General features: G+C 44.8%; 1 protein-coding gene across 1 annotated transcript in view; it reads left to right on the plus strand.

The window, feature by feature from the left end:
- LOC143024875 (recombining binding protein suppressor of hairless-like) overlaps window positions 1-16,751 on the plus strand; it is a 194,995-nt gene that overhangs the window by 170,270 nt on the left and 7,974 nt on the right. The window contains 4 exon segments of the mRNA XM_076184217.1: window positions 4,234-4,402; window positions 5,703-5,790; window positions 7,964-8,161; window positions 8,325-8,499. Coding sequence (XP_076040332.1) covers window positions 4,234-4,402; window positions 5,703-5,790; window positions 7,964-8,161; window positions 8,325-8,499 — 630 coding nt within the window.

Genomic DNA, 16,751 nt, shown 5'->3' on the forward strand with positions numbered 1-16,751 from the left:
CACATACATACATACATATATACATACATAAAAACATACACACACGTGACATACATACACACGCGCGCACACACACACACACACACACACACACACACACACACACACACACACACACACACACACACACTGACAGTTATGCACCGACACACACATGTATACACACTTTTTCATACACAACTCGATGGCGCAGTTGGTAGAGTTCCCGCCCACCACTACGGCGGTCTGGGTTCGAATCCCACCCAGAGCTGAAATAATTTCAGTATCGCTGCGCTGAGAGTCGTTACTCCAACTCTCGTTGGCAGGGAGTTGGGGGTGTGTATGTGTGTAAGGTCACAGTATTACCCATAGATCGGTCATATATAAGCTCTGAGCTCTCTTCCGAGAGGGAAATAGCTGTTGATCACGAGTCCAGCACGTGATCCAAGACCATGGTGAATCACTCACACACAGCACACACAGTCACAGGTACACGCATGCGCACACACATAGGTACACACACGCATACACACACACATACACCTATACACACGCACGCTCACTTTCGTTCGCATGGACGAAACATACATATCGTGTGTATATGTGTAAGTGTATATGCTTGTGTATCCATATACATTATTTGTATACATACTCTAACATGTACTCGTATAATTTTATTCATGCGTGTGTGTGTGTGTATGTGTGCGCGCGCGTATGTGAGTTTGTATACATGTTTCAGTTTATGGTGCATTTCTTGTTTTTTTATATTCTGAAATGTGCCTCAAGTATGTTGTTGCTGATTGGATGCCTGGCTGTCGTGACTCGCTTACCCGTGGTGATCTCAGGGGTTCGAACCTGCTTGGCCTCCAATATATATATATATACATATATATATATATATATATATATATATATATATATAATATGTGTGTGTGTGTGTGTGTGTGTGTGTGTGTGTGTGTGTGTAATAAAGGTATAAATGGACTGGATGTTTTCTCTTAAACATATGTTATTAAAAGTGATGGCTAATTCAGCATTTTGTATTTTCTCTAAGATGTTCTCCATCTTTCGCAAGATTATCCTAATCTCTTTTTCAAGCTGTGAGATGATTTTTCCACAGGTCATCTGTACTGCCAAATCGCGATTTCGAATATCGTTACTCTTCTTCTTCTTTTTCATCTTCCTTACTCTAAGAAGAGAATGAGGAAACTCACTGATAGAGCGGGTTAGGACGTCGTTACTTGCAGCGAAGGTCGAGAGGATGGCTGTTCGAACCCTGCCACCGGCGAAGTTGAGCCAAGGGCATGGTTCTCTAAATTCCACGCTACAATGTCCTCTATAAGGGACACTGCCCTAGCCTCCCGATAGTGGAAAGTTTGTGACCTTAAACCATATCAAGAGGAGAAAGTCTTTGTTCCCGGCATAAGAGCTTAAACTCTGCTTCTTTACCTATCAGTTGTTGGACTGTAATTACAAAGAAAATTTGGACATATATTATGAACTATAGGTTCTTGAAGTTTTCGTCACAAAGAATAAAAGAAAAAATTAGGGAATTGAAAATATCGTATCTGTGTTTTCGTCGCTACCACATTCCAGCGTGACCAGATGAATGACACCATGATGTTTAAGAACATGAAAATGAAGGAGACTGCAAGAGACCATAAGGCCTATACTAAGCAGTTCCATGCCCATGACCACCTATCATCCCCATCCATAAAGTTATCTAACCTTTTCTTAAAACAACCGATAGTTTCAGCGCTCACAAGTACATGGTTACTAAGTCTTTGAAAGTAATCGCAAAGCCATCTGTGACAAATACACCTGGAAATGTTACTTCACATGGTTTGTGTGATGCACGTCACAACAGACCCAGTGGAACAGACAGACAGACAACCCTGAGCAAAAGCTCTGACCAAAACCACGTTAGCTTTGTCCATATCGAAAAGTAAGGCCGGCCCCATTATAGGTGGAGCCAAGTGTAGATTTAACTATTTTCGAGGGATCGTGAACCAGTTAAGCTATTATCGTTGTTAAAGACGTTGACAATATCACTAATTGTTGGGATCAGAGACACGGGAAAGTGTCTAGGCAATCTGATGAACGTGACCTTGCGGTTAGACCGTGAACCGCCTTTGTTAAGAGAAAAAGACCGCTGCTCTGGAAAGACCGCCGCAACCGCCATAACGGCCATAACCGTCAAAACCGCCACCCACCTTCGCCAGGATAACGACCTTTTGGGCTCTGGGGAGTCCTAAAGACAGACCAATTCTTTGATCCCTCGGTTAGTCATCACAATATCTGGGGCCGGGGAGGGAGGTTGTGGGGGTGGGGGGCGTTCAGGAACATTACAGAACCAAAGTCAGTGATGACCTCGTGAATGCCCTGCCCTCTCCTTCATATCTAACTGATCTGAGGACTGGGCAGTTGTCAGAAAAATTCTCCATTTGGATCGCCGACCGCCAGCAATTAGTGCTCGTTGGATTGTTTCGCATCTGATCAACAGCCTCGTTTACACGGGGCAAGGTGAGAGGCAAGTCAAGTGTGTAAGTTACTTGCTACAAGTTAGTTGCCTCGTTTACACGGGGTAAATAGGTTTTTACACACCGCAAGTAACTTGTAGCAAGTAACTTGCACATTTGACTTGCCTCTCAACTTGCCCCGTGGAAACGAGGCTTCAGCGTAGACTCGGTTGGCTCCGTCTATCCAGAAACACTCAGGAAAACATCAGCCATAGCCTCGGCGTTAGCAGTCTGCCCACGGAGGAGGAGGAGGAGGAAAGAATACAATGCTAGTAATCGTGGCATCGTGCTTGCTTGATCCTGCTTGTTAAAGCCACAAAGCACGCCATTGTTTATGTGCTTGCACGCAAGCACGCGCAATTTCTTATTTGCATGTATTGTTTGTATGTATTTGCATTTTTTGCATCATTATATTGTACCGCCTGGTTGGAGGAGTGCCGTTCGCCTCAGTGATTACCAATTGTTATGCAGGTATACAGGGCCTCCGTCTGCATGGCACCCACAGAGTTGCCCACAAATTTTATATATATATATATATATATATATATATGATATGCTGAATGTCCCCTTTATGTATCTCCTCTTCGTATATTTAAGTTAATCCACCCATGTAAAACCACGCTGAAGAGGATCGCAGTGATCGCAATATACGTATCTTCAAATATCTTTCTTTTCTCCGATAGTGGGATATTCAGTCTTCTTTACTAGTGTGTTAGAACATTCACTCGCTTGTGATATATATATATATATATGTATATATATATATATATATATATATATATATATATATAATTATATTAATGGAAGTCAAAACCAGACCCACGGGTATTCTCAGTTCCTTTCATAGTATCATACTGATGAGCATGAAAGTGGAATGCATGAAGGGACAGTGCAAACGTACGTTCACCTTCGGAGACGTAGAGACCGGGTAGGAAGTCTCGACTCCAGTGTCTATGAATTCGAGCTCAGTAGACACCTTCAACGCGATGACGTACCCTCTTGGCACTGCATCCGTCAATGGCGTCACCGAAATGAAAGGGGTTGAGGTCTTGGGACACGGGTGCCTCAAGCCCCCGCCCCACATTCAAGATTCTCGTCAAATCTTGTGAATTTGAAAACCTGGAAGACGAATTCGCTTATAGTATTCTAGATGTCCCTAAGTCTACAATTCAACAATGTGTTTAATATTCCTAGAGATTTAATTTCTCTTAGTTCATCATTCAGTTTGTCATCATATAACGCAAAGGCGATTTGACATTTGGAGATTTGAAAAATGAAATCATGTAACTTAAGTCGTTTCTACTCAAATAAACTCACTTGAGTCGCGTAGGTGTGACTGGGGGCGTCATTATTCAACCGCACTGCCGTCATGGTTTTGCAGTGGGATTATATTGTTATTCTAAGTATATTGTCATGCTGCTGCTGCTACTACTACTACTACTACTACTACTACTGCTGCTGCTATACTACTATTACTATTACCACTACTATCTGATTATATCATTATCGATATCATCATCAGCAAGCAAAATCGTCATAGTCATCACCATCACCAGTAGTAGTAGCAGCAGCAGCAGCAGCAGCAGTAGTAGTAGTAGTAGTAGTAGTAGGTTTATTACCATACTATTACCATCACCATAATCATTGACCTTGATATCATGTATTGACTTTTGTTGTTGCCTGTTCGCATGGACGCACCTAGTTGGAAAGCTAACAACGCCGTTCTTTCTTGCAGACCCCGGATCGGCGATGCTCGCTGGTTCCTTGACGCCGCCTGACAAGGTCAACGGTGAGGGGGGAGGTCACGGACACCCCCACCCCCACCTTATGCCCGTCATGCCCACCCTTCACACGCCCCCATCCCCCTTGCCCACGCCCTCGCCGCCCGTCTACGACAGATTCGCGTAAGTATGGAGACTGGAGTAAGCCGCGCGCGCCCGATCCTGGTCGTGTCCGAGCCGTTAGGGCGAGACGCGGTGAGGGATCTGGAGGAACCGACGAGGCCAAAGAGGGGGGGTTTCTGAATGTGATCGGTGAATTAGGAATGAAGGGATAGGGAGAAAGACGAGAGTAGTGGCAAGAATTACAGAAATGAGCATAAAGAGAAGGAAAGCAGACAAAGCACTGGTAAATCGGAGACACAAAAGAGTGTAAGAGGAAAGAGAGAGAATGGAAAGAAGGAAGAGGGGGAGACAAACAAGAAAGAGAAGGGTAGAAGAAGGGAGAGGAAAAGGAATAGGTTAGATGAACAGGATATAGGAGGAGGGGAGTTAGAATGGGTCAAGATGGGGGTGGCTGATAGGAGAAGAGATAGGAGGAGGAGAGGAAAGAGGGAAAGGAAAAGGAATAGATCCGAGAAAGAGAAGATAGAGGGAGAGTCCCACTGGAAGAGGGGCTAGTATGGGGGGAAGGGGAGGTGACGTCATCATCATCATCCATGCGAGGAGGAAGTGGCGTGAAAGGTGTCGAAGTGACCCCGTAGCTCGAGCGTGATAGGGCAAGTGAGTAGACCCGCCGGCCCCCCTCCAGGGACCCTCCAATCCCTTAGGGAATCCACCCAAGGGCCCTTGGAGTTTATCCAGAAGCAATATTTTGAAAGCTTAGCCCTGGGGGGGCCCCAGTTCTGGGTGTATCACGCATCTCCCCCCCCCCTTTTTTTTGTAATCGGTGTGATTTAGCATTTCAACGAGATTTTATTATTTCATTTTCCTTAAATTTTTGGTCAGGAAGACTGTACTCTAGCATTGCATGATGTATCTCCTATGTCTAGATAGGCATTGTGCTGGGGGCTTTGTTTGTGTACTCTTTATGTGATATACCTTTCCTTCCTTATACCAGTGGCGGATCCAGCCTTGGAGTAGGGAGTAAAGGAATAGAATAGAATAGAAGGGGGTCTTCACTAGCACAAGATGGGAATGTTGAGATAGAATGAACATTAATTGTCGCTAAGAATCAAGAGACATCCCACCCACCTCCATGACCCTGGATCTGACAGTCCATCTTTCCATTATATTTGTGTGTGTCTACTGTCCTGTAGCGTGTCTGTGTGTCTTCCTTGACCCATGGATAGGTTGAAAAAATATTAATAATAATAGGTTAAGTACCAGAACAGCCATGTAAGGACCAATAGATCTGTTGCTGTTCGTTTGTCCTCCATGTGACTCCGTGTAACCTTCTGTCGTCCTCTTTCTCCTGCCGATGCAGACACAAGGACCAGCGCTTGACGAGAGAAGCCATGCAACGCTACCTCAGGGAACGCGGAGACCAGACGCTCGTTATTCTTCACGCCAAGGTAACCAACCCGCGACTCGTGGATTGTTATATCTAATATGCTGTGCCCTGTGCCTTAGGGTTACCTCGGCCGAATAGTAGGGGGACCTGGTGGCAGCCATAAATAGTGGCTAAAGCTGTAATACCAAATGGTAGGATTAATATGTTTTCTTCCTCCCCCCCCCCAATCCCGGGCGACTCGCTCACTCCTCTCTTTCACACACACACACACACACACACACACACACACACACACACACACATTTACACACTCTTACACACACTTACACACACACACACATACACTTACACACACACTTATACACACACACTTACACTTACACACACACACGCACACGGTTTGTTCATTCCTTTACTTTTTTCTCCAAAGTAAGGAGGTCAGTAGATTGCAAAGGACCGTGCACAGTTACTCCTCTACATCTCGTCCTCCAGTTTTCAATTTGCACTTGTTTCCCATGACGGTGGGTCCCCTTCCGGTCGAGGGGGGGGGGGGAAGAGGACATCAACTTGGGAGTTTGATGGTACGGTGGGAGTGTCTGCCGCATCCTTTCAGCACTGTGACCAACTCTCTATATTTTCCTCTGGATACCTTACTTTATTTATTTATTTAATTATTCATTATTTTCTAAAGTACAGTCTCACACAGGTGAACACCAAACCGAATAATTGGTGTCCCACTTTATCTGTTAATTCAATTATTATTATTATTTTTTTTTTAATAGAGCCCTGCACATGTAGACGGTCCGGTGTCCTTCCCCCGACGTAGCTGATTAAAATCAACAGGCGACACTCTTGAGTAATATTCACGAAGCACACCGTGGAGGAAAATTGGATGAAACTCGTGTCGGTCGTATGATAACTTATTTTCACGTGAACAATTTAATTTTGAGTCCCCTTTTGAGGAGGACGACGAGGAGGAGGAGGAAGAAGAAGAGGGGGAGGATGGTATATGATCTTGATGGCCCCCCAACTGCTTTGGGCAAGACAACAAGTTGTCTGAGATATCCATCCATCCATCCATCCATGTATCCATTTGTTGCGGTTCGTCTTCGAAGCCGGCTCGCTCATTGGCTCCCGCCTGAACCAATGGGAAGGCAGGAACGATTTTTCTTTCTCTTGTTTTTTATTCGTATGGCAGTCATTTTGGACGTAATGAAGCTTTTAACGAAGAAGAGACGAGGGGAGGGTGAGAGAGAAACCGATTATTGTCGTTACGAATTCCTTTAATTTCTTCTTCGTGCGATACAACAGCTTCTCTCACATTTTTTTTTTTTTTCACAAACCCTGTCTGGTACGTGCGTTGTCATTATTTCCTGTTCTTTTGTCTTCCGACGCTCGGAAGAGGAGGAGCAAATTTTCTCTTTCAACTTCCTCCTCGGTGTGGTCAGCGAACGCGCGCCTCGTGTCCTCACTGAGCTGGACCTTGAGTTTCCTCGTCCTTATCCTTGTCCTCCTCGCAGACTCGAGTTGAAACACGTTAATGCCTAATAGCAGACGCTCGGATTTTTTTTATCTTTTCCTTTACTTTAATTCAATTTAAATGTTTATTTACTTGTTCAACTATTGTACTTATTTGTTTATTTAACTTTAACTTTTTGATAATATATAATTATTTATGTACCTATTCGCTTATCTACTTTCATTTATTTTGTTATTTATCTGTTTATATTTTGTGATTTTTGTCGCCTTCGACTGACACTTTCATTTTTCAAATCATGTGAAGCATTGTAGGGATTAATTCAGTAGGACACGATCTTGGAATGCTCACAGTAATAAGCAGACACGGTGCCGAGTAAACCCATCCTGCTGGTCCTCCTGGGTGGTCCCTATTAGTGAACCTCTCGATCCTTTGCTTTCGACTGACAAGTCTAGTCCCATCCCACTCCGCCTTAAACCGGTTTTATGGAAACACATGCTGCAACACGCTCATGTGCGTACGCACGCGCGCGCGCGCACACACACACACACACACACACACACACACAGAGAGAGAGAGAGAGAGAGAGAGAGAGAGAGAGAGAGAGAGAGAGAGAGTCTCCGCCTGTCCCCAGACCACCTCTTCCTCGCGGAAGACCTGGTGTCATAACACACCCCAGCTTTACGTTCCGACCCAAACAGCACCTCATAATGCACAATGCTCTGACAGCTACCCCCTTCTTTCTCTATTTACGCAGGTGGCGCAAAAGTCGTACGGCAACGAGAAGCGGTTCTTCTGTCCTCCGCCGTGTATCTACCTGTACGGGGATGGCTGGCAGCGGAAGCGGCAGGAGATGCAGCGAGCGGGGGCCTCCGAACACGATGCGCAGCTGTGTGCCTTTATCGGCATCGGCAGCTCCGACCAGGATATGCAACAGCTCGACCTCAACGGGAAGGTAAGCTAGGACGACCGTGGAGGGTGAGGTACAAGTAGGACTCTCACCTTGTCGATTTATTTATAAATGTCTCCTGATAATCATGCAGAAACCATCCGTGGTTCTCCTCGGATGAACAGAATTCCATAAGTTCACGACCCTGTTCTTCCTCTTCCTGCCGCAGCACTACTGCGCCGCCAAGACGCTCTTCATCAGCGACTCCGACAAGCGGAAGCATTTCATGCTCTCGGTCAAGATGTTCTGGGGTTCGGGGGCCGACATCGGGGTCTTCCACTCCCGGCGCATCAAGGTCATCTCAAAGCCGTCCAAGAAGAAGCAGAGTCTCAAGAATGCCGACTGTAAGTACCCGGACTTATTTATTTATTTTATATATATATATATATTTTTTTTTTTTGCATAGTTAGTGGTGTGAAATAACTCTGGCATGAATCAATCACTCGTTGCCTCAAATTTCACTAAATGGAAAGCCCGCAGCCCCACAGTGGTTGGCAGCTGTCCTCGGAACCTCCCACAGATCTCTGTGGGAAGGCATTTTGGACTGTTGTCTCTGTTGTGTAAGAGTTGGACTGTTCCAATGTCACCGGCTGAAAGGGGTAAGAGGAAAAAGATCAGTAGCCGGTTGTCAATTCTCCATATGTCAAAAAGTATAAGAAGTAATATTGAAGTTGATAGAAATCTTTGACCCAGTATGGAGACCGACTGCCAGCCCCTCGGGGCTGCACTTCCTGATTGAGTTGAGGGTGTTGATGGGTTTTAAAAACGGGGAGCTTCATTGGTATCGCACCTGATATTAAGTTGGAAAAACTTCTCATGTACTGTGACTTTAGAGATGTAAGATAAGGATGTTGTTTAACGTCGCGAAACTCTCCCATATCAGGAGGCTAGGCCGGTGCTCCTTACAGAGGAATTTGTAGCGTGGAATTTGACGAACCATACCCTTGGTTCAACTTCGCCGGTGGCAGGGATCGAACCGCGATGCCCTCGACCTTCGCCACAAGTTACGACGCCCTAACCCGCTTGTCCAGCGAGCTTCCTAAGAGATGTACAACCGACGTGTATATCGTTTCTTCCACGAGCTAGGGGATTGTAGCATCTCAGAATGTGGGGTTGAGTTGTGTGCATTGTGACGATGAAGCAACGTTCTTGACGTGTACTAGGAGCAGTGTTGGTGTCAAGGTTTTGGCGTGCGTGTGTGTGGGGGGGGGGGGGCTGGTTTGCGATGTAAATTGTTTCCTTTTGACCAAAGTCTGACCTTCCAGATCCCATAAGACAAGATAACCTCAGGTAGTTGAAATCTTGGTGACAAAGTACCCAGCCACCCAGCGAGATAGAGGGAGGGAAGGGGGGAGGGGGGTTAACGTTGACGAGACTGGCGCTAGGGGTGAGACGTTAGAGGGAACGGAGAGGGGCTAGTGGGCCGAGACTGACGGGATCAACTTTATTATTGATGGGTCGTCCTAATGTCAACGTCAACGAGTGCGCACCTCCAATTCCTTTTTGTCTTAACTGAAACCTATTATCTGATATAAACATTTGGGCTCCCTGGCTATATATATATATATATATATATATATATATATATATATTATATATATATATTATATATATATATATATATATATATATATATATATAATATACACATACAAACACACACATACACATACATACATACATGCATGCACGAGTAAGAGTAACATCCAGAAAAGGTAAATAAACGAAGAAGAGCGCTTTTGTAGGTTTACATCTTCACAATTCCTTCTTTGTACTAGAAGCACTGAAATTTAAATATACTAAAGCACTCTGCTTCGTTAGTTTATCTTAACTGGTGGTTACTCTCGCATTTGTGAACACACGTTCTTAGTGTTTGTAATGCATGCATATATATATATATATATATATATATATATATATATATATATATATATTAGACTGGTTTGATTTTGCTCCATTGCCCAAATTAAACGCCCCAAATGTGCTGCATGATTCAGACCCACAATTCACTCACCTGTCACGTGATCTACAGAAACACCTGATTCATTCAATGTCGGGATAAACACTTTATCCTGTCCCTGTAGCCGAGAGAACGCTCCTGATTCTTCATAACCCAGAGAGAAGCAACAAAATCCGTTTTCATAATCCGTATCCACGACCGAAGCTCCATCCAGATATACTTCGTAATCCGATTATCCGTTTTATACTTACGTACCAGCCACTGTCAGCACGCAAACGTGCTTTATTCATTCTAGCTACTATCAGCACACAGGTGTATTCTTATACATAATGGGTAGAGTCTGTGGTTGCTCTCTACCCGGGTTCCTTCTTTTAAGAAAGGATGTGCTTTTGTTCTCGTAGCCTAGCGCTCTCTCTCTCTCTTTCTCTCTCTTTCTCTCACACTTTCTCTCACACTTTCTCTTTCTCTCTCTCTCTCTCTTTCTCTCTCTTTCTCTCTCTCCATATGTATGTTTTTTCTTGGGTTATGCAGCCACATATCTTACGCCCAAAAGTCTTTCAAAGAAGAATTCCTCACATATTATCCAAGTGTCTTTTAGACAAGCTGCACACACACGCGCGCGCACACACACAAACACACGTTTGTGTTATTTTTGTAATGGATATTTTAATAATTGTTATCGTTCGCACGTACGTTTTCGTCTCATTGTTGTTAACAACCAGAGACTTTATTTGACGCCGCCATCATCGTCATTATCTGTGCAATTTATCTGGATCGCTTACCTCGCCCGACTTGGTTACATGATTCAAATTTCAGTTATCCCTCGTTTTTACACTTAATCTTAACCTAGGTGTGATCACTGGGGAGTAAAAGACCGGACCTCACTAGCGTAACTCCTTATCTGTACACTGCAGTTAGGTAAAAACAGTTACGTCAGTACATTTTTGTGTGTCTACATGTGTGTCTTTGACCGTGCAAGTAGCTGCTCATAGAAGTGCACATAATTATACACATATATCAAAGAAATGAAAATTAATGTGTCCTTTACCGATTGTGTGTGTGTGTTTGTGTGTGTGTGTGCGTGTGTGTGTGTGTGTGCGCGCGCGTGCGTGTGTCCTGGTGGGCATGTATTATGCCGGACCATCAACACGATTGATAATGTCAGTTCCACCACCTTTCTCACTTCTTTTTTCATCGACTTTCACTGATCTAACCTCGTCACATTTTCTTTCTCACCCGTTTTCTTTTTTCTCATTCGCTGCATACCCCTCTCTTTGTCTCTCCGTCTCTCTCTCTGTCTCCTGTTTCCCCACCTGCCTCACCCAGTTTTATCCCCCCCCCTCCCTTTTTTCCCGTCTTGCTTTATGATTGGCCTTTCGATGTGGTCTTGGTGCCTCCCTCCCCCCCTCCTCCTCCTCCTCCACCGGACACACGATCAGTCCACTTGGAGGGCTGTTTGCGGCGTGGCGCTGGTGTGTCATTGGTTGCCGCCGCCCAGCGTGTGACACGAGTTTTCTGGTCCCCGGTGTCACCAATACATGACTCGGCGCATGCGCAGTGACTGCATGGACTGTATGTGTGAGTGCGAAGGATTATGTGTATACGTACACGTGTGTGTGTGTGTGTGTGTGTGTGTGTAATATGCGTGTAGGTGTAGATGTGTGCCGTACGTGTGTGGGGGGGGGGGGCGTGCGTTCACGCCCACGTTTCTTTGTCCCTGTGTTGTACCTGCGCACGTGCGTGGGTGAACCGCATGATAGCTGTTTCCGTCAAAACGGTCAGCAAACGAGCCTCGTTGTAGCAAACTTCGCTTCGTTCTGCGTTTTATTATTCATACCGAATTGCCTGCATCCTGCTTGTACCGTTTCCGCGTCCCCTGAGTTGTGGAGGACATTGGTGTTGCAGGGAACCACGTGGTGGTCTGGTGTCGTTGAAGAATGTTAGGAAGTTAGATCTACGACAAGGAATCCGTTTAACTGTCAAGTTCAAAGTGGCCCCTGGCTTATATACTGTATAGCATTTAACAGTATTCTTTATTGCAAAAATACTGAGTCAGTATATGGTCAGTACTATTGGTCCTGTCGGGGCCACTGGTCACTTGAGTGACGAATTTCATAGATTTTGTTATGGTTAAAATGCAGACGATTCTAATCAGCGCGACAGGCTAGGTTGCCACCAGCATACATCATTGATCTGATACTAAAGTGGTTATCGCACTGGGCTATTTTTCCTCCAACTTCCGAACAGAAATGCAAAGAATGTCATTTAATATGCTGGGGGAAGATGAATCAGCCCCTTGTCAACCCCCCCCCCTATGCCATCTGGTTCCTCCTGAGAAAACTGTTGTCGTTGTGGTACGAGAGAGAGAGAGAGAGTCGTCCAGATGTATTGGAGGGGGGGGGTAAAAAAAGGGACTCCATCTGTCTACAAAGGCTTGAAGAATGTGAACTGCGTCTGAGAAGTTTTTGTGTATACTGGAAGGATGGGGAGCCAGCCGCCCCCCGCCGAGCTCCAACGGTGCTTGCAGGAGAAGGAACGCTCGGTTTCTTTTGAAGGATGTCGTTTCACCCTTGGCTCCTTCAGCACAAGGGCGTGTATAGTACTCAGGTTGACGGCTTGCTGCCCGAGACAAGTGGAATAGGATCTCTGCGATCTCCCGTGACGGTTCGATGGACGCAAAACGCCACAGATTCTTGGTTGTATCGAAGTGAAGGTAGCCTCGGGACAAACGGAAAAGCCTCCTTTTCTTCAGAAGTGTGAAGGGGTTATCACACTGGCCTTCACCGGCGCCGACAGTGTAGAGCTCGTTTGAATAAATACGACATCGGTTACAATATCTTATTTTTTCAAATCTCCAAACATCAAATTATCTTTCCGCCATATATAAAAATGAATGAGGAACTAAGATATTGTAAACCTATAAGAATATTAAGACATACTGTTGAAATGTTCTCAGAGAATTCTAGATGTCTGTACGCGAAGTCATATTCTAGTTATTCAAATGGGAGTTGAAGGTAGTATGTGGGAGGAAAAATAGTCCAATGTAATAACCCCTTTTAGTGACCGCGTTTGCATATTCAGAAACGACCATAGAGAGGGGACGACTACAATCTCATCTTAAGTCTACAATACGTCTATATTTGATTTGCATCTAAATGGGTAAAGTACGTCGACGAAGTCGCTTTAATTCTTTTGCTCCCTGGATGAAATTGTCCTAATGAAAGTAAAACAAAAATGTGTTGTTATATTCATCGGATTGGAGAGAGCTGTCAATATACTGTAGTTTGACTCTCAACTGGCTATCGTGTATAAAAAACAGTTTGTTACCGAACTTCTATCATGTTGAGAGTAAAGGGGTTATCACATTGGGCTATTTTTCCTCCATCCTCCGATTAGTCGGCGGTACCGCCCACCTCCACCTCCCGAAAGCTGCGGGCTGCACATCTGCTAAAAGAGTCGGAGGGAAAATAGCCCAGAGTGATAAAGTCTCAAGGGAATTTAGGCTCTGCAGAACAACGGGGAGCAAGTCAGTCGCGTGGGGGCCCAACGTCTTTTGTCCTGAATGACGTCATGTCGTCATAACCGTCGTCGTCGTATCGCGCTCGTGTATGCGTGTGTTTGTGTTGCTACATGTGGGTATACACAAGTTTATTTTTTTCCTTTGGAATTCACATGATTGCACACAACGTATGCAAAAATATCTATTAACACATAATAACTCATGGATGCATACTGTATGCTATATGCACACATTATGCTCGTTTTATGTGTTTCTGCAGTGTGTACATGCCCTTCATGAATACATATCTACTTGCCTGGTCAAAGGTTAACATGCATTACTCCCAGGTCGTACAGTATGTGCACATGTGTGTACACGTACGTGCCCAGGCGTGCACGTGTGTACACGGAGCTTTCTCCTCGGCTTCCTCCTCATCTTTCTTCGTCTCCTCCATCCTACCTTACCCCTTCACCAGAAATTCGGCCCTGATTTGTAAACATTAGAAGAGGGATGGGGATGGGGGATAGGAAAGGATAGAGAAGAGTCAGGAGTCATCAAATACGTATCCCCAGTTTCCAGAAGAAAAACTACTTTCGAAAATGTAGTACGAGATTAAAGAAAAGATTTGTATCCTGTGGAATTTTCAAGGCTCTGCAAATTTCCCTTCCGAATATAGGCTTCCTGCATCTAGAGAGATTCTTTATAGTGAGAACTATCTGTTTGATAGGGTGAAACAAACCACGCCTCTCTTATTCCCTGTAACCTCCCCCCCCCACCTTCCAAATGCGCGTCATTGAAGAAAGATGATATGGTCAGGGAAGATAGTAGACGGAGCCTCTTTAGCCTGAGAACGTTGTAGTAAAACTGGTTTCTTGTAAAAGCGATTCTTTGCAGTGTGATACTCATATTTGCATCACAACAGGTGTACAGGTCTTCGGGCGCCACCTACGAGCAGAGGGGTACCTCAAGGAAATTTGTCGTCGAACTTTAGAGCGTGGTGGTACAATTGCACAAACAAGTATCGGCGGTGTGATGAAAAACACGTTAGCCATTATATTGTTGTATGGTCGAATTTGCCGTCAGCTGAAAAAAAGAAAATAAATGACGACAAATGGTCGCCTCCCGACCGAATGAAATGGTTTGGCGTCGGGCAGGATGTGCATCAGAGTTCGATTGCAGATGTCAAAGGGTCAAGCCCCTTGCAAGACGATGTCGTGCTCTTTCTTATGGCCAAACGTAGACTATTTCATTCGACTTCTGAGGGCGCGGACCCCTGACTGAACAGTCTCGATCGATCGAGACCCTCATTCAGGTCCCTGCAAACCCCCTCCCCCCTCAGCTGGGGGGTGGTTGAGAGGAAGTGAAAGACAGAGAATGAGAGAGAGAAAATGAAGGAAAATGTGGAAAGGTAGAACGACGTTGTTCCCACGACCTCTCTGATCCTCTGGGTCTCCACCTCTTCCTCCGTTCCTCGTCGTCGTCCTCTTCTTCTACTTCCTCCTCCTCCTCCGCCACCACCTCGTCTTCTTCCGCTACCTCGTCCTCTTCCTCCCTCACTCACCATGGCTTCACATCTTCTATACTTTCTCCATTCCAGTCCAGTTGAATTACACGATTAGTTATGCATACAAAGTAAATTTAGTCTCCTCCTATCTACGTAACCAATTACAGATGTCTTATCTGTATAACTCAGTTAAATCCGCCACTCTGTTCAGAAACACTGCATTGTGGGCAGTTTTTTAGGGTTTATGTTTGTCTTGGTAGTTCGAGTGTTAGTCGGCAGGTGGCAGCATCGTACAGGTGGCGTAGACGCGATATGACGTAGGCAGTGCTGTTTAGTGTTTTCCTGTCAATTTCAAATTATTATTTATCATTGATAATTTTTTATATTTTTTGGGCTTAACATTGGGCTATGCTTATCGAAGTCATGATTGAGTAACATAAATTGGGCAAAGGAAAGCAGGATATGTCGATAAATTCAAATGAAGTAAACTGAAATTGCCGTTGAAATGCACTTGTCCCTTATGCTGCTAAAATCAGATTTGTATAACCATAACAGGCATAACATACGGAGATTCGGCCACAGTTTTAAGATGGGAGAATGTGAGAAATAAGTTATGCATTGGCTTTGCATTAGCTTTCGTTGCAGTGGGAGGAGGGGGGGAGCGGTTGTGAGGTGAATGAAATGGCCCGTTTCCATATTTCCTGTTGCTCTGTCAGCTCTTAAACTGTTCTTGTGTCCTGCCATTACCATTAAGGTTGCGGCACACTAGGCTAGCATACTACATGATTTTGCTACTTCGTTGGAGTAGAAACAACTTCGGAATATTCTAGACTTCCGTAAGAACATCTCAGCAATATGTCTAATGTCATACAGCTTTTCACTGTATGACACAAAAGTAATTTGATATTTGGAAGTTTGAAAAAGCAAAATACCGTAACAAAGTTGTTTCTATTCAAACAAAGTAGCAAAAGCAAGTAGCATGCTAGCGAGAAATGCCTAGTGTGCCGCGATTAGTTTTCCACCAGAGTGACTATTTTGAAAGGTCACACTAGCGTATTATTTCCCTATGGTCTGTGAGCTGGTGGCATAATCGGAACCGTGCCGATTTTCGTATCCTCCTGCTCGCGGGTTCGAGTCCCGCACTGCTCTCCGAGGGAGGAATCGAACTTAGACCTAAAAGAGCCAAGAGCTATGCTCGCTTGCCCTTGGTCCTATGGGACGGACGTCAGATAGGTTCATCTCCAGTGTCCGTCAACACGACCTGATGGTGCTGTCATGAGACCTCCGAGATGATCCCAAAACAGAATATTTGTCACATTATACATTATTTTTCTATCTCCTTGTCACGTAAGAGCGATATCACACGGGGATACTTTTTTTCCGACAGTTGGGGCTGATTTGCAGCCCGCAGTTTTCGGGAAGGAATGTTGGGGGTAAATATTTTTCCTCCAGTATATCGAATGACATTCCATGTATTTTTGTTGAGGAAACAAAATAATTTGCCATATTTTAGGGGTGAGCGATACCGCCGATGAATCGGAAGTTGGAGGAAAAATAACCCAGTGTGATAACCCCTTAAGGAGGGCTGACAGTATCTAGAGGAATGCCCAAGGGTCGTTGCCGGCTGCTCAGC

Source organism: Oratosquilla oratoria, chromosome 4 (assembly GCF_046742065.1).
Source record: "Oratosquilla oratoria isolate Oo_2021 chromosome 4, ASM4674206v1, whole genome shotgun sequence".
NCBI lineage: Eukaryota > Metazoa > Arthropoda > Malacostraca > Stomatopoda > Squillidae > Oratosquilla > Oratosquilla oratoria.